Here is a 25855-nt window from a genome sequence, read left to right as displayed (position 1 = left end):
CTTAAGCGTGGGTTTAGATTAGTTAGGATTAAGTTTGAATTTATTGCAGTCATATATAGTGACACTTGTGTTTTCTATCATTGTCATGTCTTTAAGATTTTGGTCAACTGCTTCATTTTCATAGTTATATTCAGTTGGAGAGAAGTCCAATCATTGGCTTTAAACTGGTGGCTATATTAAACGTGATTGCCCTCTGCCACCATCCAAGCTTTCCTCCCCGAGGTCAGTGTTACAATCTTTACCCACTATCTGTCTTTTACTACAATATGTTTCAACAATTGCTGTATTCTGCATTATTCTATGAGTTTTAGCTTTGATTTTGGAACTGTCTTTGCTATTTCCACTTTGATGTCTTAGCACCCACGTCTCTAAAGTTGCATGTTATGCCATCAGTTAGCAGATGATTTTGTCTCTTGAATTATATAATAATAATTGTGTTGTTACTTCTTCTGCATATGTTTGCATGTTTTGTTCCAATTACATCTCGACTCATGCAAGAATCTCTTCACAACTTGTGTTTCAATAGTCTGCATAAATCAGTGGGCTCATGCAGTGGATATACAAAAGTCAAGTCATACAGTATTACAACTTGCAGCATACTCTTCCCCGACAATTCTGACCTTTCCATAGCCGATGAATGATGTGCCGGACATTGTAGACTTGGTTTCTACTGATACTACCGATCTGTTCATACTGGTGAATGATGTTCTTTCTTCATTTGTCCTGAAACCTTTCTGCCCAGTAAGTAGCTGTTTGTCTTATGTCATCATTGTGACTTGTGATCTGCCTTCCATCGTAACACAAACTTCCTCCTGCCTTCGAAAGCTGCATCTGTTGTGCACAATTTTTTCTGCCTGGTTTCTTGCATCTGAAATCAGCGGGCCGAATCACTGTTATGATCATTGTGATGCGCAATGTGTCGTACCATCGGACAGGTCACGTGACACAGGAAATATCATTATGTGGGAGTTGTTGCGTTGCGGACTTGATTTCTTTTATTGCTTTCATTTAATTTGCTGTAATTACGTGAATTGGAACTTTGCTGGTCCTCCTCATAACCGTGTGAAGTGTAAACAGTTCTTGGATTCTTTTCCTATACATAAGAGTCTATTAGCTATCTTTTTTCTGGACAAATCACTGTCCACCCAAATGATCCCATTGTGAAGCAGAACATATAAATAAATAATATATATATATATATATATATATATATATATATATCTTTAATAAATTCAATCAATCGATTGATAAGATATTAAATTGTTGCATCAGAAATTTATTGTTGACAACGTTTTCCTTTCACGGGGCACCCAGTTTTCCCAGGTCAACTCCTTGGTTGACCTTCTGCCACCCTATCCCATCACGCCAAGTTAAAGCATGACAACAACGGGCAATGAATAACGAGATCAACGACATTGATGGATTGCTTTCACTTGCCACTCCGACCCGACGTGGCAGATCCCGGTTGGAGGATGAACTACTTCCGAGACCCCGAAAGGGGCCCCCGATAACTCTCCCGTCGGTCATTCTCCCGTGACCCACCATAAGAAAGAAAGAGAGAGAGAGGGCTGACTTGTAATCTTTCCATCTCGTGAGTTCACCCAATACCAGGAGCGCAGGGAAGGGTGGCCCACCACCTCCATAGAACACTACAGAGGGACCCAGGCTTCTCGTGGTCGCCGTCAGTGATCTGGTGGAGCATTCGAGCACTGTAGAAGTGGTGGGGAAGAGACATGATGGAGTCATTGCGCCCCTGCGCAGTTCTTAAAGCATAGACACGAAGATCCCCTCCACACCAATCTACAGAGGGAGCTTCATAGTCCTCGCACGAATCCACGTCTAGTACGATGAGAAGAATGCCGCTAACGCAATGATGAGAAGATATAAAAAAGGCTGGTGCCTGTCGCGGCCGAAGCAGGGGTAGACCATCGCGCGGCGCAGAAAGAGGCTTGCCCACCATTGGCGACCGCTTGTATTCTGCCGCTGTTTCCATTTCGATCTGCGACGGCTTGGATTTGCTGCCACCCGTTCCTCTCCCTCCTTGTCGGTTTATCAGCACCACCGGGTGACGATAACGATTTCAACTTTTTTCCAATATCTATTTGAATGATACGTACAACGATCTGTAGACGAACATATCACTGGAGATATTATTCACGAGGAGGTGGTGGGAATCAGGAGCAGCACCTGAACCCGGTGCTCGCACGTTTTGTTTATTACTATGAACAGTCGCGTGCGGTGCGTGCAAGAGGATAAGCATGCAACAGGAAAACAGGGAGAGGGTGGTGGGAGAAAGAGAAAGCTCCCTTGTGAAGTTGTGGGAGCCCATGGTTTCCTAAACGTGTGCAAGGGTGGTAAAGCCTCCTCCGGTGGGACTTCCAACCACCAGGAGATTGCAATCTATATATACACAGACGTTACTCTGACGGCAGGTTGAAGTCGGATCATCCTATTCGCACCCATTACTATAAGGCTGCTGCCTCTCCGCTCTCGGCCATGGCCGCGCAGCCCATGGAAGCTGAAGGCAGCAAGATGCAGCGGCTGTATGATGCCTGTGACATGGTCTTCTCCTCCGGGAGGGCAGGACTTCCCACTCCGAGGCAGCTCGGATGGCTCCAAGGCATCCTTGGTAACGCACTTTCCGCCGATCCTGATGTGCGTGCGCTCGCTGCATGCTACTGTTATCACATACTTCATCTTCTTGCTTCGAACGCAGATGCCATGGAACCGGCCGACGTGGGAATCGATGGTTCATCCGGGGATGAGAGCACGAGCTGTGTCGCCATTGATGGATCTGGGGATGAGGCTGTGGATTCTGGCAGCGACGGATCTGGAGATGAAAGATCACGAGCGTCGACGACGTCAGATGAAACATCAGAAGGAAGCGTTTCGAGTGGGAGAAGCGGCGGCGGCGGCAGCCATGGACTGATCTTGGGGCACGCGATAAAGCAGATAACGTACATACACATCCATGAATGCGAGGACTTCTCGGTACTTAATGTCTCCCTCTACAACTCTACTATTTTGAGAAACCGATGCATGTCACTGAAACAATGCGACCTAATTGTAAGATTCTTATGTTGGATCTGACATGGATTCGCGTCACTAACTGATCTGTGGCTGGTTAGATAGGAGTGTTCTGCTTCCCAGCTGGTGCAAGGCTGCCTCTGCATGATCATCCAAGGATGGTCGTCCTCACCAAAGTGTTGTATGGTTCCATAGCACTCAAGTCCTATGACTGGGTCACCACCCCAATCTCCAACCCTAAAAGAAGTAAGCACCCTTGCGATTCTTAGCCCTTTCTTTAAGCATGCTGAACAGTGGCCGGGAAGAACTTTAACCTCGAAATATGTATGTTTCCCAGAACAGGGTAAACTGATGCCATAAGAAAAAGAAGCTTATGGAGAGAGTGTGATTAGAAACTGCACTGATGTTTTTCCTGAATTCGCTCGTTTGCTATTGGAATCAACTAAAGATGAAACCACCGACTGCAAGTAAATGAGATTTGCATTTGTTGGCTCTAATTCAGACAATGTTTGACCAAACAAGGCTCTGAGGAATGTTAAAGACGTAATCTTAGACCATATATTACCATACAATCTTCAATTGAACTTTGTTCTAAGTTCTTTCTTGGAGAACAGCAATAGTTATTTGTATGTGCCTCAGTCAAGATAAACAAGTTAAATGTATAATGACAATTCACAGCACTTTCTGTTTATGCATCTCCATATCTGTATCAGTGGTTCTCTGTAATCTTAAGATTAACATCCTTTCTTTTGTTGGATAATAGGTGGGTTAGCAAAGGTTGTAGCTGATGATTCTGTCCTCCAAGCCTCATCCAAGGCATCAGTTTTGTTCCCAAGGAGTGGTGGCAACATACATTCTCTGATTGCCTTGACTCCTTGTGCCATACTGGATGTCTTGGCTCCACCATACTCGGAGGAGCAAGGAAGGCCATCAACCTACTACGTTGACATCCCCATACCTCCTCTTCCCGGTGAGTGAGTTAGTGCTGGTCTGCGCTTACTGAACCATCGAGAACATGCTCTTGTTGTTAGATTATATGTTTAATTTGGATAAGATATGATTAGATTCCGTGGTGTAGGATTTGTGGTGGTGGAGGAGATAGACACGCCCGACGATCTCCGTGTCGCCGGAGCTCCATACCTCGGCCCTGAGCTCCTCTTCGACTTGGATTCCTGCTGACAGATACCGAGTGTTTTGTACAGAGGAAATCTAACTCCACTGTATATAGATTGACATTTTGAGAATGAGGTCGAAACATGAGGTTGGATACTGGAAAGTGTTGTGGCAAAGTAAACCTCAGATATTTCTTCCTGTTCTTTAGACCCCGCAGTTCCTTCCACCTGTAGCTTGCTTCAGATCGAGAAAGCATGAGCTTTGCATGGAGTTCTTTGGCACGCTTCATGGTTTTAATTTGATCAAATACACATCAAATGGCAAGACCGAATGTTTGTTTTCTGCCAACCAAATCAGCATCAAACTGTTTCCCATGCAAATTCAATCTCTGCATGCAACAACAACAACAACAAAAACAACAACAAGAATCTTAGTTCTTTGTATGTCAATTTCTCAGGTAATATCAAAAGCATTCAATTTATTATAATTCTTTGATGTAATCTTCAAATGTCTCAATAATATCCATAATATGGTAAATGACAAATAAGGCTGTGCTCCATTGATAATGTACCAGGCATCATCAGATGTTGCCAGTTGCCAACATATGGCATATGCCACACCAGTAATAGAATTCTAATAGAAGGCTACAGCTCATCTGAAGCTAATATAAGCTAAACATCATCTCTAAACCACTTGTCTTGAGATAAAAAGAACTAACAAGGGCATCAGAACTGGTCCCTTCATTGCCATTGAGATCACTTAATTCAGTTGCTGCAACATCCTCATCACATAATTAAGAATAACAAGTTGATATAAGCACCAGACATCCACGATTGGCTCATCAAAGGGAAACTTCAAGGCCAACTCAGAATCCTTGAAGAAAATAAAGGTACATCACTATCAAGATACTGAACCAGCATTATTAATGCAAAGCTATCATGGAAATAGGATTAGTTCTTGTGCAGCACAAGCTAAATCATTGAGCAAAGTGATACAGAATACAGTGAGTATTCTCTCATTCATATCATCTTTTGGAACAACAAAGCGCAGAATCCAAAATTTTGCTGCAATGGTTGGAGAGGCCTCGATACTTTTATCAGCTTGACATCAGTACAAACATATATTTATGAGCATTTTCATTGAACAGTACAAGAGATCCGACATATTCATTTCCTCGTTTAAACATTAGAGATTGATCTCCACATAAATGCCAACCAGAAACTTCAAAGCATTGACATATAGATCAGGATCTTAGAGTAGATTTTAGTGGTTCTAAAAAGCTCTGGAAGAGAAGTAACTTAAGTAGTAGCATCAAGTTTCTTCGAGCAAGAACCAACAAGTCAGGGAGATGGAGGCCATTCAAATGCAGCAAATGCATCATTAAAACCACCTCCGTAGAACCGAACTTCCAAACCTTCTAGTCCTTGATCATCATCCCAAATACCATCATCATCACTTCCTCCATCATATATATCGACTCCGTCATCCATGAAATCCCAGGAGTATACAGAAGAATCGGAGTAGTCTGAGCAATCTTCCCAGAAGCTCCGCTCGTAGCAGTCCACGACGTGCGGTCCCAACACCTTCAATCCAGGATGCCATTCCTTTATGTATTTCTCATCAAGCTTGACATCCCAACAACCTCTCAGGTCCAAGTACTCAAGATCCCTGCACCGGGAGAGGATCTCAAGGACACCTCTGGTAGTCAAGAGCAGGTAGGCCAACTCCAGTCGATGCAGCTTGGGCATTGTATTTGCGATGGCGTAGGCCTCTTCGTCTTGGCAGACTTTGTCTGCCACCTCTTGTGGATGCATCCTACGCCGAAGCCCAACGAGGAACTTGCAATTCTTTCCAAAAGTTTCTAGGGCATGAGCACTTATCTTTCTGCAGTAACTCACATCTAAGAAAGTGATATTCGAAAACCTCGGTGCAACTCGTTCTACTATTGAATCACTTATTTCACTCCTTGGCAACTCCAATCTCTGAAGGGAACCAGCACTTGCAAAACAAAAAAAAAAGTGAAAAAAATTATAAAACAAACAAAAAATGTTTAGCCATCAAATGCAACATTAACAAACCTAAATAACATTATTGGTCACGTCTTGGATAATGAAAAAAAAAAAAGAAACTACAGAATTTGCAAACCAAATAGATTGTACATACAGAACCTCAATTTGGTACCATTGCATTTATTAGTACCTGATCATTGTTCCTACAGTAATTGAGCTACCAACAAGGAGTAAATAAAAAACTTTAATAAAGTTGTTTTATACTTGAGGTTAATCAAGTAGGTTAGCAAGCAACTACAACCTAATAAATACTTATGCAAGTGAAGTAATCTCCACAGAATAATCATATGTAATAAGCAGTATATCAATAGGCAAGTTTGAATAATTTAATATCGATGTGTGTATCATGCAAGTCTGTATAATTAACCGTAGTTCCGGCAACTTGGAATCAACTACATGGATATTTCCGGCCACTAACTGTTGAGCATAGCATCAGTATTTAATTCAAGGGACATGTATCATTAATCCTGAAGGTCCTTCACTCATCACATGATGCAATATCCACAATTCGAAGAAAACTTCATGGAAACAGCACAAATGAATAGGTCTTTCCAAGAATTTCTCATCTCAATTCTCACTTCTGATGTAAATATTAGAAATTTCAAACCATATAGTTATAAACACCACCAAACATCAAGACTCTATATAAACTTCGTCTTAAGATCTTTGCAGTGTGTTCTACCAATCCTATTAGTCCTTAATCAAATAAGGAAGCAATGTGAACATAAAAGAAATAAAATGGCAAGTTTGTGAGATCTATAAAATCAGGCAATCTCATGAACTAATTCAAAGAATTCCAAGGAAGAGAGAATTGTAGAAATGCAACCTACACCACTACTTACTTTTCAGAAATGAAGGTAAACATAGATTCAGTAAGAAGCCCAGAGACACTAAGCCTGCGGAAGGAACCACCACTTCGAGTTATAAGCATCTGAAGCATTTGATCCAACTGTTCCGGTTTGCACCGCTGGCTCCATTCCTCGATGTCGATCTCTTGCCAGCAGTAAGGCCCTGATACCGCCCTGTACCAAGATTTGCATACCCTGGGCACCACAGTCAAAATCTCCTGCAATGGGAGGTTGCGGAAGATTAGCCCTAGAGCATCAGGAATCAGCTCCTCCCAGGCTCTGAATTCACTGCAATCTGCCATCCTGTAAGCCAAAGAAAGAGAATAACCCCAAAGCTAATGTGAATGAATATGGCTGCATCAATAAATTCTACCCACAAGCACTGACTCAAAATGTTGCAGAGTAAATCAAGAACTCGAAAACTAAGGGGAAAGAAAAGTTCTTGGGGTCAATTTGATGTGAGAAATAGGCTCAAGAATTGCAGAACCAACGATCCTACCATAAGAAGGAATCAAATGTGTAAAGAAATAAAGAATCTGTACCAGGAAAAACAGAATCAAATGGTGAAACCCAAATTACCAGATCAAGATATGATTGAAAGATCACAAAAAGAAAGGGTCTCCTCTCCGCATTGTAACATTGGCCACCTGGGAAACCGAAATCTAGCAACCATGAACTCGAAATCGAGATGCAAAAGGCTCCCAAGGGGGAAGACTGGAAGAGGCAAACAAATGCAATTTACTACGAGGGGTAAAAATCCGAACTTTGATCGCGAAAAACACAAGGCAAAGACCCATCTTTTAATCGAAAGAAATGTACCCTTAAGAGAACCAAGATGAAGAAACTTCTCTAAAAATTGGAAAGATCAAGAGATCAAGAACCCTAGGTTTCAGGAACCAGGAGTAAGATCTTCCGTGACTCCAAAGCCATCATCTTGCGTTATAGAATCGCTTGACAACCAAATCAAGGCGAGAAAAGGCATGAGAGATCCGAATAAAAATAGAAAAAGACTGCATCTTTGCTCTTAAATCAATTCACTAATGCCACCGACCAACAAATTAAATAAAAAGGAAAAAGGGCGAGAACGGAGGAAACAGAACTGAGACGCTGTTATTTACTTCCGGCGCAAGAGAAGCAGCTCCCGAATCCCAATCAATCAAAAAGACAACAGCTTTAGCAAAGAACAGTGCGAGATATGCTCCTGATAACTCTACGGATCACAGTACAAGGACAAACAGAAACGAAAGCACGGGAAGAAAGAGAAAAACAAGAGATCAAACGTTGTGATTTAGCTCATCCATGGAAGAGAAGAAAACAATGGCATTCGGAAACAGTAGAGATGGATAAAGTACCAACGCAGAGCTTAAAAGAAACAATTTTGATGAATCCTCCAAACAGGAGAGATTAGAGAGGCAGCGACAGAATCGTCACCACACACCGAGGAGACCAGAAAATTTTCGGCAATTGGCAAAAAACACACAATACCGCGAAATGTAAACCAAATAAGACCCAACTTTTTTCTCTCTCTCTCTTGGTTTTTTTTGCGCCTTCATATCCGCATTGTTTTGGACGATTTATTTGAGGAAAAAAAAACAAATATTTTTTTTCATGTACCATAAAAACATTATTTTTAAATAATAATAAATAAATCAAGGATTTTAATTGGACCGGGGCTGAGGAAATCTGGACCGGCCGGTTTGATCCGGATTCATCCCTAACATTGGAGTTGTTTCATATGCGTGAAGCACCTCACAGCCTTCAGGGCTTCACTTGGCATCATCTCCTGCAGAGAGACAGAGAGTGTAAACGATGGCACCTACTCATGTATGTCATCGACTTCCTGCTCTTTCTTGCATGCTTTGGTGCATCCAGCAGCTTCGACCACATGTTATCTGACCTTTTCTTCCTGGACCATGCTTTTACCTCACACAGAAGCTTTAATGGTGACCCATGTGGCAGCGTTGAGCTCCTCCAACTTGGGGCTCAGTGACCAGACGTTGACACTCCATGAACGAGGAGGGAGGAGGTAAGTTGAATGGCCATTGAATGAGGTTGATGTGCAGTCTGCTCCATGAATTAAAGTGCATGTGAATGGGATGGTAATGGCTCGGTGCAAGATCCCAAACATACGGCACTTTGTGTGCAGCTCCTCCTTGGGAATGTCTTGTTTCTCTGCTTCTCCATCAAACTCGGCATTCATGGCATCCAGTAAGAAGGATAAAGGATTGTCATCTCCTGTTGTCCACTGTATCACGGTGGATTCATATTATATAGAGAACAAAACGCTGAGGACACATGCAATAGAACAAATGGAAGTGCCAGGAGACGAGTACTCGAGTGAGTGAAGCGCGTACCCCACAGACGACTCCTCCTCCTTTCTGCAATGAGGAAGAGTATTAAGTTTTCACGTAGCTCAGTAAATTAGGGTTTCTTTAAGGTAACTGCGACGACTCTGCTGCATTTATTGCTGCTTACCTTCCCAACAATGGCAGGTGAAGCGGCTTCATCGTGCATTCACTTGACATGCCTCTCTGAGACTCAAAGAGGATTAACACCGTTACGTCAAGGCTCTCTTCTGCTGCTGATGCTTAAGCGCGCACACACACACACGCAGTGAATGCACTGATCTACCTACAGGCATTGCTGACACCAGGAGTTAGGGAGCTCGGGCTTTGAAGGATAGTATCTGAAGTCTGCAAGCATCCAATGCGGAAACTGTGCGTTGATCCTAAAAAATAAATTTTAATTTTCTTTGAGTCTAAACTATTAATTCAAAATAATTAAGTTATAATATATTAATAATATAACATCCTTGATTAGTCCCACATCGAAAGTGGACAAGACTAAGATTGACTTATAAGGTCTGATGAGTATATTATTATCAATTTCAGTTTAAATTTTTTGATCAATGATTTAACCTAAACGAAATTGATAGACCAATTAACGCCCCGAGTCATTATAAATAAAATAATTATAAATTAATGTAATAATTTGGTTCGCGAGCAGCTTTGCAAGTTGTGTTGTAACTAAAATTAACATTGACTCAAGTCATATATATATATATATATATATATATATATATATATATATATATATATATATATATATATATATATATATATATATATATATATATATATATATATATATAGAGGCAATCAAATAAAATATCCTCATGTTATGATTCGTTTGCATAAATGTGATGCAGCTCGATTCAAATTGATTGGACCATATGTGAGTCCAAGTAGTAAATTCCATCGCGATTTGATTTGGTTGGACCTAATTCGTAATTCGTCTGAAACACACTCGTTACAGCATCTTTACCGTGTCGTCAATTTGACCCTACTTACTGAGATATGTTTGTGGAATTGGTTGGATGGAGTGGGCCCAGAATGTGCTCGAGATGGGCCTCGCGGTATCTAGGCGTGTTGCTAACTGTAGAGTCCAAGGAAAGTCTCGTGGCTCGAATCGCGTCCGAAAGTATAAAGGCCCCTTCTCGCCTTGGGGTGCGATTTCAGGGTTCGAATAGAGCATCATCGATGGAGGCCCTTTCGATCGGGAGCTCAGTCGCCGACATAGGCGGCCATCGGAATCCTTGGAGGCCCCGATCGGGTACGATTACTTTTCCTGCTCTTTTGATCTCCAAATAGTTCGCTTTCGGTGTCGACGGATGAGAGCATTTGCCTTGTCGCCATAGTCGACGATTCTTGGAACAAAAAGGTTGCTGTGATGGAATGCTAATGTAGTGATGTATAGTTATTGGAGGTTAGCAGTTGAAGAAATTATACTTTGATATAAGGGTACGATGAGGATAGTAATTATGATAAGATTCGGCTGACGTCAGTCGACGCCTCACGCCTCGATCGGCGCGACTGCACCCGGTCAAACGAACCGGAACACCGGCCGAGGCGTTAATCCAGGCTCAGTTCCTCATGCCACGCCAACGTTAATGTCAAACGCTACCGGCCTGCCCCTGCAAGCGGGCACATCAAACAACAGTAAGCTTCCCTATAAATACCCTCTCGGTCATCCGGAAAAGGGGGGCGAGGGGGCAGAGGTAAAACACTTCTTCTTCTGAAACCCCCTCCGCTATCAACTAACTTGATCGTCAGAGGGGTCAGGCCGAGCACCCCGACTTGACCTTTGTGCAGGTGCAAAGCCGAGGATCCCCGCCGGACGCGCGGATGAGGAGTTCCTCCTCGGAGGAAACGGTGACCCTGTCCCGATCGGACCATCGCACCAGAGCGACCCCGCGGGCTCGAGGAACGCCCCGAAGAGATCCCCGTCGTTTGGACCCGAACCGAGCCTCGTCGGCCCCGAGGCCACGGCTCCAGGTTGTTTACCACAATATTTTGGCGCTAGAAGGAGGGCCCGGAATATCGGGTGATCACCCGAGCGGCCCAGATGAGCCCCCCTCAGGGCGACCTCTCGGCCCGAGCCACGTCCCTCGGCCATAGACTGCCCAAGTCTATCTCAGGGCGGCCTGCCCACCTGAGTTGCATCTCTCGGCCACAGACCGCCGAATCCACCTCAGTGCGGCCTGCCCGCCTGAGTTGTGTCCCTCGGCCTTTGCCATATCCCTCGGCTATAGACCGCCCGAGTCTATCTCAGGGCGGCCTGCCCACCTGAGTTGCATCTCTCGGCCGTAGACTGTCGAGCCCCCCTCAGGGCTATCTGTCGCCCGAGCCACACCCCTCGGCCATGTTGCCCGAGACCACGCCTGCGCGGCCTGCCCGCCTGCGTCGTGCTCCTCGGCCGCATGTTGCCCGAGACCACGCCTGCGCGGTCCGCCCGCCTGCGTCGTGCTACTCGGTCGCATGATGCCCGAGACCACACCTGCGCGGCCTGCCCGCTTGTTTCGTGCTCCTCGGCTGCATGTTGCCCGAGACCACGCCTGCGCGGTCCGCCCGCTTGCGTCGTGCTACTCGGTCGCATAATGCCCGAGACCACACCTGCGCAGCCTGCCCGCCTGCGTCGTGCTCCTTGGCCGCATGTTGCTCGAGACCACACCTGCCCGGCCTGCCCGCCTGCGTCGTGCTCCTCGGCTCCATGCCCCCGAGACACATCTGCGCGGCCAGCCCGCCTGCGTCGTGTTCCTCGGCTCCATGCTCCTGAGACACACCTGCGCAGCCTGCCCGCCTGCGTCGTGCTCCTCGGCTCCATGCCCCCGAGACACACCTGCGCGGCTTGCCCGCCTGCATCGTGCTCCTCGGCTCCATGCCCCCGAGACACACCTGCGCGGCCAGCCCGCCTGCGTCGTGCTCCTCGGCTCCATGCTCCTGAAACACACCTGCGCGGCCTGCCCGCCTACGTCGTGCTCCTCGGCTCCATGCCCCCGAGACACACCTGCGCGGCCTGCCCGCCTGCGTCGTGCTCCTCGGCTCCATGCTCCCGAGACACACCTGCGCAGCCAGCCCGCCTGCGTCGTGCTCCTCGGCTCCATGCCCCCGAGACACACCTGCGCGGCCTGCCCGCCCGCGTCGTGCTCCTCGGCTCCATGCTCCCGAGACACACCTGCGCGGCCAGCCCGCCTGCGTCGTGCTCCTCGGCTCCATGCCCCCGAGACACACCTACGCGGCCTGCCCGCCTATGTCGTGCTCCTCGGCTCCATGCTCCAGAGACACACCTGCGCGGCCAGCCCACCTGCGTCGTGCTCCTCGGCTCCATGCTCCCCGAGACGCACCTGCGCGGCCTGCCCACCTGCGTCGTGCTCCTCGGCCCATTTTCCCCGAGACACACTTGCGCGGCCTGCCCGCCTGCATCGTGCTCCTCGGCTCCTCGGTTCCATGCTCCCCGAGACCGCGCCTGCGTGGCCAGCCCGTCTGAAAGCTAAAGTCATGCCTCGGACTCCCGTTACAACGTCCGACGCATAGCTTCTTTCCGGGGGGGAATATGATGAGGATAGTAATTACGATAAGACTCGGCTGACGTCAGCCGACGCCTCACGCCTCGATCGGCGCGACTACACTCGGTCAAACGAACCGGAACACCGGCCGAGGCGTATTAACGCCTGCCCACGCTCAGTTCCTCACGCCACGCCAACGCTAATGTCAGACGCTACCAGCCTGCCCCCTGCAAGCGGGCACATCAAACAACAGTAAGCTTCCCTATAAATACCCTCTCAGTCATCCGGAAAAGGGGGGGCAGAGGCAAAACACTTCTTCTTCTGAAACCCCCTCCGCTATCAACTAACTTGATCGTCGGAGGGGTCGGGCCGAGCACCCCGACCCGACCTTCGTGCAGGTGCGAAGCCGAGGGTCCCCGCCGGACGCGCGGACAAGGAGTTCCTCCCCGGAGGAAACGGCGACCCCGTCCCGATCGGACCATCGCACCAGACCGACCTCGCGGGCTCGAGGAACGCCCCGGAGAGATCCCCGTCGTCCGGACCCGAACCGAACCGCGTCGGCCCCGAGGCCACAGCTCCAGGTTGTTTACCACAACAGGGTAGAAATAAAAACACTTCGATCGACACCTTACACTTGTAGTTCTTGCTTGTATAATTCCTTTATTTGGAATTCAGTCTGAAATCCACTATTTGGAACGATAAGCGACTTGAATGCATTTGAACTGATGTCCAAAAGACGATTGCTGACTTTCAATGATTAGGGTATTTAGATGGTGCATAGCCGACAAAACACACTAATTGGTGCATTACAATTGTTAGGATCGGAGCGGCACTAAGAGGGGGGGGTGAATTAGTGCAGCGGATTAAAACTTCGATTTTAACAAAATCTTTCGTACGTTAAGAATGAAACTTGAGAAATTTAACTTGAAGGCGTATTCTTAAAGTTGCGCAGCAAGAGTAATAAGGAACTAAAGCAGTAAGAAGATTTGCAGTAATGTAAATGACAATAATAAAAAGCAAACCAGAGATTACGCCGATTTTTAGAGTGGTTCGGTCAAATGACCTACTCCACTTGCGAGGCCCCTCTTCGATGAGGCTCCCACCTTCCACTAGCAAGTCTCTTGAAATGGAAGGGTAAACACCCCTCTTACAACCTTTTACAAGCAGCTCAACCTCTTACAAATTTTCAATAAGAAAGAAGGAGGAGAACTCTCTAGCAAATTGAAAACAAGACTTGCTAAGACTTTCTAAGACTTTTCTCTCAATCAAAATGCTTCTCAAAAGTTGTAACCTCAGCTGAGATTTGAGGGGTATTTATAGGCCTCAAGAGGATTCAAATTTTGGGCTCCAAAATTTGAATTATCTTAGGGTTCCCGGTGCTGGCGGTTCCACCGCCCAGCCAGGCGGTGCCACCGCCCAGGGCTCGGGTGCTGGGCGGTGCAACCGCCCAGCCAAGGAGGTGTCACCGCCCAGCCAGGCGGTTCCACCGCCTGGCTTTCCGATTCATTGGTTTGGCTTATTTTTCGCCCAAACCAAATTTGACTTTGGGCCCAGTTGGCCCCTAACCAGGATATAGGATTATCTCTTAATCCTAATCCTAATTACAGGTGAACTACATAACAAAAACATCCTAAGCAAGTTTTTTAACCGCGAACGTCGAGTCTTGTTCCGGCGAGCTTTCCGACGAACTTCTTCCGACGGACTCCCTGCAAGCTCCCAATCTTTGTGATGACTTTAACGAGTAGCCGAGCCTTCTTGGTGATCTCCGCGAGCCTCCGACGATTTCTTCGGCGAACTTCCGACACGTTCCCGATTTCTTCTCGGACGGTTCCGGCAGCATCTCCGATGATTCTTCGGTCTCTTAAACGTCCATCGAGCTTGACTCCGGTATCCTTGCTTTATGTTTTCTGGTTATCGTAGTTAATCCTGCACACACAAGCAAACACTCTACTCCGATCTAGACAATTATTATAACGCAAATTGACATTCTGTTGCCCGGCACGTCATTGGTTGGCGCTTCATCCGATTCTTCGGTGCATCGTCCTCTCTTGCAGCTTGTTGCCCAATCGGCGGTTGACCTCCGCAACCCCGATATCCTTGGCGCAATTTCGCTCTCCTTGGCCCGATGCCCGACGCCCGAAGCCTTCTGCCATCCAATATCCTGACGTGATCTCCTCCGACGCAACGTCAATTCCTCCTGCGTTAATTGTCTAATCCTGATCGAGTAGACCTGTATCACTCAAAATGTAGTCAAACATTTAAACACAATCAATTAGTTTCATCATCAAAATCCGAGATTCAACAATCTCCCCCTTTTTGATGATGACAACTAATTGATGACTAACGGAGTTAACCTTAACTCCCCGGAGTTTAACTAAACTCCCCCTATCAATATGCCATTGATAGAACACTTGGATTATCCCAAATCCAAGTAACATTCATCACATGTTATGAAAAACATTTAAACTATCATGCAAATATATAAAATATTTAATTCAATGCATGAAGTCATCAATATACTTCTCCCCCTATGTCATCAACAAAAAGGAGAAGTAGCTACTCTTATGTGTTTATTATATGGGTTCAAACCATTGCATGAAAAACATAATATTAAATTTTTATCATCATGCAATTTTGAAGATAGAAAATTTAGCAAGTAATGCATCATGCTTGGGACATTCAAGCTATCAAGTTTTAGATATACAAGTTTTACAGCATATAAGATAGCACTTTTGGTAATGTTCAAGATAGCAAGTTCTACATCATGCAAGCTAGCAATATTGAGATGTTCAAGAAAGCAACTCTTGCTTCTTGAAATATGCAAATTGTAAGCTAGCAAATTTTTGCTTCCTTTGCAATGTTTGAGCTAGCAATTTTGCTTCCGTTGCAAAGTGCAAGTTAGTATGTTTTGCATCTTGAGATAAACAAGATTGTATTTTTGGTATGCAAATTTATAGTATACAAGCTATCAACTTTTGCACATAAAAAGTTAGCAAAATTTTACATCTTTTGAGATGTGCAAGATGGACTATTTTGCCTCTTTTCAAATTGTGCAAGCTAGCAAATTTGCTATCTAGCAAGTTTTGCTCCCCCTTTGTCAGTGTCAAATAGAAGGGAATAACAATACAATCATGTAATTCATTTCTCTTTACTATAATATTCAAATCATGATAAGGGTAAATAATAAAGATGAAAAATGAATGTCAAAAGACATATAACATTTTTGACAAATTTCTTCTTTTGTAGATAGAAAACATGATAGGAAACAATCTTGATTCAAAAAGAAAACTCAAGTTATAAATTATCAAGATGTCAAGTAGCATGTCATGGTTTACAAAAACAAGTTTCTTGCTAGTTAATAGCAAAAAGAATCTCAATTCATGCATATAAAATCTTATGATTCACATAGAACATCTCCTCTTTTATAAAACGAGAGAATCATGATGAAGAATCTTGATTTACATAGAGTTTCAAAATATAATTATCAATATCATGAATACTAAAAGACCATGAAAATTTTGATAAATATCCTTTTAAATAGAAAACAAACTTGATTCATTCAATAGAAAATTGTGAGAAATCAAGATCATGATTTCAATAAAATCCATTAAATTCAAATCATTTTCATAATCTATGAGATTCATAAAAATAATACAAATAGATTCATCAAAATCAATAATATAGAAAAAAATAATTTTCAAGAAGAAAAATGTTCTTCTCTTTTAGTTGCTTCAATTCATGTAATTTATTTCATTCAAGCATGCCTCCCTTTTTTTTTATGTCAAATAAAAACATGTATCATGTTTAAAACCGAAAGTGCTAGATTTATTATGACAAGGATCAATAAGGCACTTTCATTATGGTAAAAAGAAAATCGATAATCTGTAAATTACAAGATTCATTATGCATAATTTTAAAAATCTTATGCATAGAACAAAATCATCAATCATGATATCAAGACATTTATCATTTAAAGCATTCATGATTCACATCATATGCAATACATCACATATATTATCATAATAAAAGGCATAAGTATTGCATGCATCATTCCAAATTATAAATATTTCAAATCATAATGGTATTAATTTGTCAAATTGCATCCTACCATGCATGATCATAACTTTTCATTTGTATGCATCAAAATAATCTCAAGAGTATTTCATGCATGATTTTATATCACCAAAAAAGGAATATCAAGAAGAAAATAATTGGTGATGCGATAAACATTTCATGAATTTAAGGAATTACATAAAAATTTTATCATGAAGGATTAGAACATGTGAATACTAGAAGACATGATTTCTTTTTGAAAAACCTACTCATTAATAATCAAAAGAAAATCTTAGGAGATCGATTAATGAAAAATCTTGATTCATAATAAATCTTCATTTGTAAATATCACGGAATCAAGATCATGATTTTAGATAAAACTCATTCAAATTCAAATCGTCTAAATCATCAAAATCTCAACATTTCTTTCAAGAGATTCAAAATGACATAAATAATTTTATTGGTCTCTTAGGTATAAATCAATAAGATAGAGAAAAAGAAAATTTTCAATAAAAAATCTTTCCTCCTTTTGTTTCAACTTATTGATTGATTCCATGCATGCATCTCCTTTTCTTTCAAATCCATGCATCATCGTTTTAAAACAAAAAAAATCAAAGATCATCAAGATAAAAAAGTGCAACACATAATTCCAAAAAAAAATGATTTCAACTCATTACTTCAAGTCAAATCAATATCATGATTTTGATATAACTCATTTGTAATTCAAATCATCAAACCAAAATCATTTTCAAGGGATTCATATAAATCAACAAGATAGAGAAAAATAATTTTCAAGAACAATGCTTTTCTCTTTTTAGTTATTTAAATTCATGTCATTTATGCTAGATAAAAATGTGCATCAACATTTAGGATCGAAAAATGAATTTTGTCATAAAAACCATCAAGACCAAAAAATCATCATGTATAACTTTACAATCTCATGCATAAAATCATCAAATCATAGCATCAAAACTTTCAATAGTTTCATTACAACATCAAGTAAGGTTTTATTGAACATAATTTTGAATGATTCTTATAGATATTTAAAATTTCTTTAGTTTTACTTTATATGATTGACTTTATATTAGCATGCTTCAAATTTTTGTTCTTATGTCAAAACTATACATCATGTTTGAAAACCAAAGATAAGGTTCATAAAAAAAATCATAAAACCTTCCATTCAAAAGTCATGCATCGACATTGAAAATCAATATGGAAATCGTCAAAGTACAAATTCTTGCTTCTCAAGCACATATATAAGATTAATCTTACTAGGTGTATAAGCATTATATTTATATCTAACATTTTATTGCATTAACATAACACAAGCAATTTTCAAGAAAATTAATCCTAAACTAAATTAAAAATAACTCAAGAAAGTATTATGTAATTTCGAAATGAATTAGTGGGATTTTGATTACCTCATTGTTGAAAGAGGGTGAGGCATAGTTTGCCACCTCGCCTTTCTTGATTTTCTCCTCGTCTTCGGAAGAGCTCAATTCATCCCAACTTTTGTTCTTCTTGCGTTCAAAGCAAGTAGTTCCATTCTTTTTGCTTTTTAATTTTTGTTTCATTTGTAGTTTAAGTTCACCATCACTTGAGCTTATGCTCGAGTGGTATTCATGTGTTCTATGTCCCAAATCCTTCCTATCATTTGGAAGGTTGTTCTCGAGTTTCTTTTTTTCCACATTGTTCATTTCGTAGGTCATTAGAGACCCAATAAGTTCTTCGAGAGGGAATGTTTTAAGGTCCTTGGCCTCTTGAATGGCCGTAACTTTTGGATCCCAACTTTTTGGAAGGGATCTTAAGATTTTAGTGACTAGTTCAAAATTAGAAAAACTTTTACCAAGAGCTTTGAGTCCATTGATGACATCCGTGAACCGGGTGTACATGTCTCCGATGGACTCACTTGGTTTCATCCGGAAAAGTTCATAAGAATGCACAAGAATATTGATTTTGGACTCTTTCACTCGGCTAGTGCCTTCATGAGTGACCTCTAGAGTTCTCCAAATATCAAAAGCCGAGTCACACATCGAAACGCGATTAAATTCACTTTTGTCAAGTGCACAATATAAGGCATTCATAGCCTTTGCATTTAAAGAAAACATCTTCTTCTCCAAATCATTCCAATGGTTCATTGGGAGAGAAGACATTTCAAATCCATTTTCGACTATGTCCCATAAATTCAAATCCAAAGAAAGTAAGAAAACTCTCATTCGAGTTTTCCAACAAGTGTAGTCCGTCCCATTGAAAAAGGGAGGACGAATGAGAGAGTGACCCTCTTGAAAGCCATAAAGAGCCATTTCTATTTGGGTGTTAAACCAAAGTAGAAAACCGTGGCTCTGATACCACTTGTTAGGATCGGAGCGGCACTAAGAGGGGGGGGTGAATTAGTGCAGCGGATTAAAACTTCGATTTTAACAAAATCTTTCGTACGTTAAGAATGAAACTTGAGAAATTTAACTTGAAGGCGTATTCTTAAAGTTGCGCAGCAAGAGTAATAAGGAACTAAAGCAGTAAGAAGATTTGCAGTAATGTAAATGACAATAATAAAAAGCAAACCAGAGATTACGCCGATTTTTAGAGTGGTTCGGTCAAATGACCTACTCCACTTGCGAGGCCCCTCTTCGATGAGGCTCCCACCTTCCACTAGCAAGTCTCTTGAAATGGAAGGGTAAACACCCCTCTTACAACCTTTTACAAGCAGCTCAACCTCTTACAAATTTTCAATAAGAAAGAAGGAGGAGAACTCTCTAGCAAATTGAAAACAAGACTTGCTAAGACTTTCTAAGACTTTTCTCTCAATCAAAATGCTTCTCAAAAGTTGTAACCTCAGCTGAGATTTGAGGGGTATTTATAGGCCTCAAGAGGATTCAAATTTTGGGCTCCAAAATTTGAATTATCTTAGGGTTCCCGGTGCTGGCGGTTCCACCGCCCAGCCAGGCGGTGCCACCGCCCAGGGCTCGGGTGCTGGGCGGTGCAACCGCCCAGCCAAGGAGGTGTCACCGCCCAGCCAGGCGGTTCCACCGCCTGGCTTTCCGATTCATTGGTTTGGCTTATTTTTCGCCCAAACCAAATTTGACTTTGGGCCCAGTTGGCCCCTAACCAGGATATAGGATTATCTCTTAATCCTAATCCTAATTACAGGTGAACTACATAACAAAAACATCCTAAGCAAGTTTTTTAACCGCGAACGTCGAGTCTTGTTCCGGCGAGCTTTCCGACGAACTTCTTCCGACGGACTCCCTGCAAGCTCCCAATCTTTGTGATGACTTTAACGAGTAGCCGAGCCTTCTTGGTGATCTCCGCGAGCCTCCGACGATTTCTTCGGCGAACTTCCGACACGTTCCCGATTTCTTCTCGGACGGTTCCGGCAGCATCTCCGATGATTCTTCGGTCTCTTAAACGTCCATCGAGCTTGACTCCGGTATCCTTGCTTTATGTTTTCTGGTTATCGTAGTTAATCCTGCACACACAAGCAAACACTCTACTCCGATCTAGACAATTATTATAACGCAAATTGACATTCTGTTGCCCGGCACGTCATTGGTTGGCGCTTCATCCGATTCTTCGGTGCATCGTCCTCTCTTGCAGCTTGTTGCCCAATCGGCGGTTGACCTCCGCAACCCCGATATCCTTGGCGCAATTTCGCTCTCCTTGGCCCGATGCCCGACGCCCGAAGCCTTCTGCCATCCAATATCCTGACGTGATCTCCTCCGACGCAACGTCAATTCCTCCTGCGTTAATTGTCTAATCCTGATCGAGTAGACCTGTATCACTCAAAATGTAGTCAAACATTTAAACACAATCAATTAGTTTCATCATCAAAATCCGAGATTCAACAACAATTAGATATAAGACACTGGTGAGAGATTGAAGGGAAAGAAAAAGAAAGAATGAAACTGAACATGTATACATCAAATCACAATGTTAAGCTATTACTTTGGTTTAGTATCACAATCTGGTTGTGCATTACAAAAAAGGAGAGATAGAAGTGTCAAGTGGCAGCGGTAGATATAAGACACTGGTGAGAGATTAAAGGGAAAGAAAAAGAAAGAATGAAAATGAACAGGTATACATAAAAACAGGTATAGTTAGTTAAAAAATGTGTAACTAGAGCATGAATGTTAAGCTATTACTTTCGTTTAGTATCACAATCTGGTAAACATTTTGATGCATTCCTTGGAAAAAAAACATTTTGGTGCATTCTTGTAAAGATTATTTGGAAATTGCATTGGCTGCAATTAACATTCTAAGTCTTGAGGTATGATGCATTATAGTGATCAGGTATTACCATCTGTATAAATGTTATTGATGCAGAAGCAATTTCCTGATCTTGAGTCATAGTCACTTATTAACTACTTTATAGATTGTGAACAATGAATGTCTACTTTGTAGTATAGCATGACACCATTATCTTTTTCTCCTCTTGATCCAATCTTAAGTCATCAACAATTGCCTATGCTGTTTGATTCAATTAGTTAGCATAAGATTGGTGAGTAGGAAAATAATATTGAGAACCTTGTGCATGTGAATTAAAGCAAATTATTAAGCAAAATAAGCCTATTTGATATAAAATTGTTATGACCATAGAAATGACTAACAGTTACAACTTTCTACATATGTCCAGGAAAGGTCTATGGGACCCAAACAGATTGTGTTGATACAGAAGCTTGTGATGGTCGTACATTATGTATAAACAAATTATTGAGCTTTTTCGTCCTCGTGAGAAAATAATCCTGTTGCAACCATGTGTTGTTTGCTTGCATATTTGTAGGAAAAAATTATAACTAAATACATTTTACTGGGATTTTGAAATCCTTATTGAAACATTGAAAATAACCTTTGTTTCTATCATTCTTGATGCAGTGTCAAATTTGGTGAAAGAAAAACTACCGTGTGGAAAGCTCTCTTTGACATGATTTTAGCAGGTATACATAAGCTTTTAAACTCAAAATTAGATCATAGTAGTATGTCCCCTTTTATCTAATTGGCTCTGGATACTTCTCTTCCTGTGCATTGCTTTGACTTGAAAGTTGAGTGGTTTAACCTCTGCATGGAAATTAAGTTGGAACAGAATCTGATTGGTAATGTTGTCCGTACAGAAGTTATAGGAACTTGTTAATGGAAGTTACTGTGACATACTATTGATTAGGTGGTATTTTGTCTCCTTCCATGTTGATGCTAAATATGCTGCTCCCCTTTGGTGATGGCAAATTATGCTTGTGCCATGGACCGCCATTTGTGGACCATTTCTATTGACACATCACTGTTGGTAGAAGGTTATGCATCGAATGTCATTGTACATTTCAGAATGTGGAGCATCCCATAATGGGTCAATTTCAGCTTTATTAATTGAAACAAGACAGTAGCCATACTGGCGATGGTGGTTTTTGGGGGTACTCTTGTTTGGACCAATGGCAAAATAGGGTCACTTTGAGATTAGGCATTCATATCTTGAAGGTATCATAACCACTTACCCATTTCTGGATATCACATTGCAGGCTTGTTACTTTCAAGGTGAAATCTTTGCAAACTTTTATCGGGCCAAATTAGTTGCTCTTTCATTAAGACACTGAAAGAAACATTTTTTGCAGGTAGTCATACATGATTTATTGGATATTTCATTAAAAATATTGTTTTATGAGATCAATTTAAGTGTAGCTGTCATGAATTTATGAGCTTGTAACTATTTACAGAATTTTTTCATCTTACAAATGTACTCTGACATGGTAAAGAAGATAAACTTTTAAATGTTACAGTTTGTGCTATACTGTTTCAAACTGGTACTGGTCGTCAGTGACGTTAGGTAGCGTTGCATTTTGAAGCACAGTGCTAACTAATACTTGGTCCTCACAAGAAGGTTGGTCAGTTGAACCAAGTGTTTCCTTTTCTTTTTCTTTAATCAAGGTGTGGTTAAAGCCTAACTAAAGCTGTCATAGTCAAGGCATAATTTCCATTTATATTGGTTAACAATGGTATGGTCAAGAGAATTCATGGAGATGTAACCATTCCTAGATCCTTGAATATATTGTTTTAATTTCAGACTTTGTTTTTACCTTATACACATCACGTTTGTAAATTTTACTCTTTAATAATCATCTTTAGAGTTTCAAGAATCTTTCATAAAAAATAAACTATATAAAAAAGGATCTCTTTGAACACTTAATAGGTGAAATAATAAAAGTAGGTGATAATTTGCTTAAAATAATTTCATTCAAAAGCTGTTGGTGTTGGAAATAGGAACACAGAAAATGCCAAGGGCAAAGGGTTTTTCTGAAGTGTGGTCCCAAAGAAAAAAGGAATGAAAATGGCAAAAAAAAAAAACAGAGGTTCAAATACTATATATTTGATATTTTATTTGTTGCTGTGGTTAAATGAACTCAAAGGATTGATATGCATTATTCTTTGGGTCTTTAGAAATTAATATGCTATAGCAAAGAATTTAAACATTAATGTGCAAATCCCGAAGACTTCAGTACTAGGATGCCATGAATACAAAGAATATTTTGGTTCAGAAAAAAAAAATGATCCTGTTTATATGAAAATAGAAAAAAAAAATGTACAGGCATGAAATGTCTAAAAACTTGACATTCTCTTTGGCAACTGCCCTTGTTAAATTTTGGTGTAGCTAGCAGAATTTAGCAGATGGGTAGGATTGTTGTAGCATCTCTATGCTCATTTAGGTTTATATCAGTTCTAGAAAAGAGTTTTTTATACTAATGCATTTACAGATGTTTGAGCTTAATACTTGAAATGCTGCACCAGGGTTTTAGATTATGTCCCACATAGATCGTGATGCATGCATGCCATGGGACAAATGTACCTCATCATCCTTACTATTGCTCCTTGTCTTCTTATCTTGTCTCATTGAAACCATACCAGGCAATTATATAATAGATTGCATGAGTAGAATTCAAGCCACGTGTTGTGTGTCACTTGCCATGTGAGTAACTGTACCATGGCATGTACCTTGAAGATTATACACCTGAGCATCCGTTAATGCATTACTGTCTTTTTCCTTCCATCTTCTTCTTACAATTTCTTTGTGATTATTGCAGCAAATGATCAAAACAGTGGATTTTGCACCGGGGACGCCCGGACGTTTCTCCCCTTCGTACCTGAGGAGGTGAGACCAGACAATTCCTTGGCCCATACCTCCCTGTAGAAAAGCTTCAGTGACTCTTTCTCTCTCTGTATTCCTCTCTCTATATCGAAGGAATGGCCATCATTCATTGCACCTGGAAAAAGAGAACAAGATGGAAAAACAAGCGCCCATGCCCTCCCCTCTCTTTCCTGTCTCGCTGATACTTCTCTCTTTTTGGCTTGCTGAGTTCTTCTCTGTCTTCTGCTCTTCTTTAAGACGTGAACACCTTTTTTTGCTGCCCTATACATCTCTCTCTGCCACCCGTCTGCCATCCGTTTGACTAGCCTCTTTCCTCACAGTACCAAAAGCGAGGAAAAAGGCAACAGTGTGTGAGAGAGAAAGCTCTCATGATTCCTTGCAGCCTTCTTCTTGTTCTCTTTTTACTTTACGATCCCATTGTAATAACTTCTTGCACTCTCTCTCTCTCTCTCTCTCATATGTCACCCGTTTGATACAGTCAAACCCAAATTCCCAAATGGAAGTGACTGTTGTCAACTAATTCCTTCTACCCATGCCTTCACTAGCCATCACTTTCCTCACCACTCAGTGAGGGCCGAGTGCGACGGAGACTTCAGTGCCCCCTGCGTCGATATTGATTTGGAATCGTCCCATTTGCCTCTCTCCCCGTGTGTTGTTCTTTTCCACTGGTTTGCTTTCATCACTCCTCTCATCTATTTTAACTCAACACCCCTACTACTTCCGTCTTCGTTGAGCAAAGTTGTTATCTGAAGCAGTCTGAAACCTTCAGAGCTCCCTTCCCACATTTAACTCTCCACCCTTCGCTGCGTTCCTAAAGCTTTTCCTTATCTCGATCCAGCTCATGGCAAAATGACATGGTCCCATTACAATGAGCTCACTGAGCCATGCTTTTTTCCTCACCGCCGGCCTCCTCTTAGCTCTCCTCTATCTCCCTCTTCCTGTCTCCTGTGTTGATAAATCGTTGCTCGCCTCACCCGAGGTATCTTTACGCCCATCTTTCCTGGTCTTCTCCGCCCTACATCTTATAAGCTGTGATGTCTCCTTTAACAGGGAATGCTGGTGGAGGACAAGATCCGGTTGGGCTCCACGCCGCCGAGCTGCCACAACCGGTGCGACCTATGCAACCCATGCACGGCGGTCCAGGTCCCTACCCTCCCGGTCCAGTCCACTCCGGTTCGTTCCCGGGTCAGGAAGGTTCGCCCGTCGGATGACCCGTTCTCCTACGGCAACCAGTACTCCAACTACAAGCCCCTGGGGTGGAAGTGCAGCTGCGGCAACCGCCTCTACAACCCTTAGTTGCAGAGGACCTCTTCTCCGTGCACTGGTTTTGAGAAGAATCGTTAGTCTCTATGCACGCGTTTGCAAGATCCTTCTCGCTCTCTTTGGCTTTCCTCCCTGTTCTAACTGTTTGAAGGGTGTAGGTTGCCATTCTTTTGTAGGCGCGACATGGCAGTGCACCTACTGCGATAGATACTCTTAATGTACAGAGCAGCAGCGAGAGAGCGAAGGCTGACCCGTTCACTTGACACTATAATGGATGGTGAATTTGGTCTCTCTCTCTCTCTCTCTCTTGAATCGGATTGCTTTTTTTTCGCCCTTTTTTTCTGGTCGTGTTGGTTCAAAAGACGAGACCAGATGCAGTTATCATCTTGGGATTCTGCGGGATGGATTGATTGTGTCGTATGAGAGGTCTCTGAGCATATATGTTGGGAGCAGTGTGTGTGTCGGGCTACCATTTTGAATTAGATAGCTGAGGAGTCTCCACCACGCTATG

At 42.4% G+C, this 25855-nt stretch overlaps 3 protein-coding genes across 11 annotated transcripts; 2 read left to right on the top strand and 1 right to left on the bottom strand.

The window, feature by feature from the left end:
* Nucleotides 1-2292: 2292 nt before the first annotated feature.
* LOC135607032 (plant cysteine oxidase 4-like) lies at nt 2293-4750 on the top strand. The gene is made up of 5 exons (XM_065098502.1): nt 2293-2629; nt 2717-2991; nt 3129-3273; nt 3791-3997; nt 4106-4750. Exons 1-5 carry the CDS (start codon nt 2497-2499, stop codon nt 4204-4206), a joined length of 861 nt encoding a protein of 286 aa, XP_064954574.1. The 5' UTR covers nt 2293-2496; the 3' UTR covers nt 4207-4750.
* A 497-nt stretch (nt 4751-5247) lies between these two features.
* On the bottom strand, nt 5248-8864 carry LOC135582256 (F-box protein FBW2-like). Of its 9 annotated transcripts, none has more exons than XM_065098499.1 (4): nt 8410-8607; nt 7637-7771; nt 7052-7360; nt 5248-6138 (listed from the first exon to the last, which is right to left on the bottom strand). In XM_065098499.1, exons 3-4 carry the CDS (start codon nt 7357-7359, stop codon nt 5481-5483), a joined length of 966 nt encoding a protein of 321 aa, XP_064954571.1. In that variant the 5' UTR covers nt 7360; nt 7637-7771; nt 8410-8607; the 3' UTR covers nt 5248-5480. The 9 variants fall into 9 exon arrangements, with proteins under 9 accessions (XP_064954571.1, XP_064954568.1, XP_064954565.1 ...); XM_065098496.1 differs by lacking the exon at nt 8410-8607 and adding an exon at nt 7877-8403; XM_065098493.1 differs by lacking the exons at nt 7637-7771; nt 8410-8607 and adding an exon at nt 8726-8864.
* Nucleotides 8865-10520: 1656 nt separating this feature from the next.
* LOC135586339 (EPIDERMAL PATTERNING FACTOR-like protein 1) lies at nt 10521-25674 on the top strand. Its single transcript, XM_065098492.1, has 4 exons — nt 10521-10669; nt 21825-21886; nt 24017-24084; nt 25132-25674. The coding sequence occupies exons 2-4, from the start codon at nt 21874-21876 to the stop codon at nt 25375-25377; spliced, it is 327 nt and encodes a 108-aa protein (XP_064954564.1). The 5' UTR covers nt 10521-10669; nt 21825-21873; the 3' UTR covers nt 25378-25674.
* The last annotated feature ends 181 nt before the right edge of the window (nt 25675-25855 follow it).

This window comes from Musa acuminata, chromosome BXJ2-3 (genome assembly GCF_036884655.1).
Source record: "Musa acuminata AAA Group cultivar baxijiao chromosome BXJ2-3, Cavendish_Baxijiao_AAA, whole genome shotgun sequence".
Lineage (NCBI taxonomy): Eukaryota > Viridiplantae > Streptophyta > Magnoliopsida > Zingiberales > Musaceae > Musa > Musa acuminata.
The sequence above is the reverse complement of the archived record's forward strand: the minus strand, read 5'-3'. Positions and strand labels throughout refer to the sequence as shown.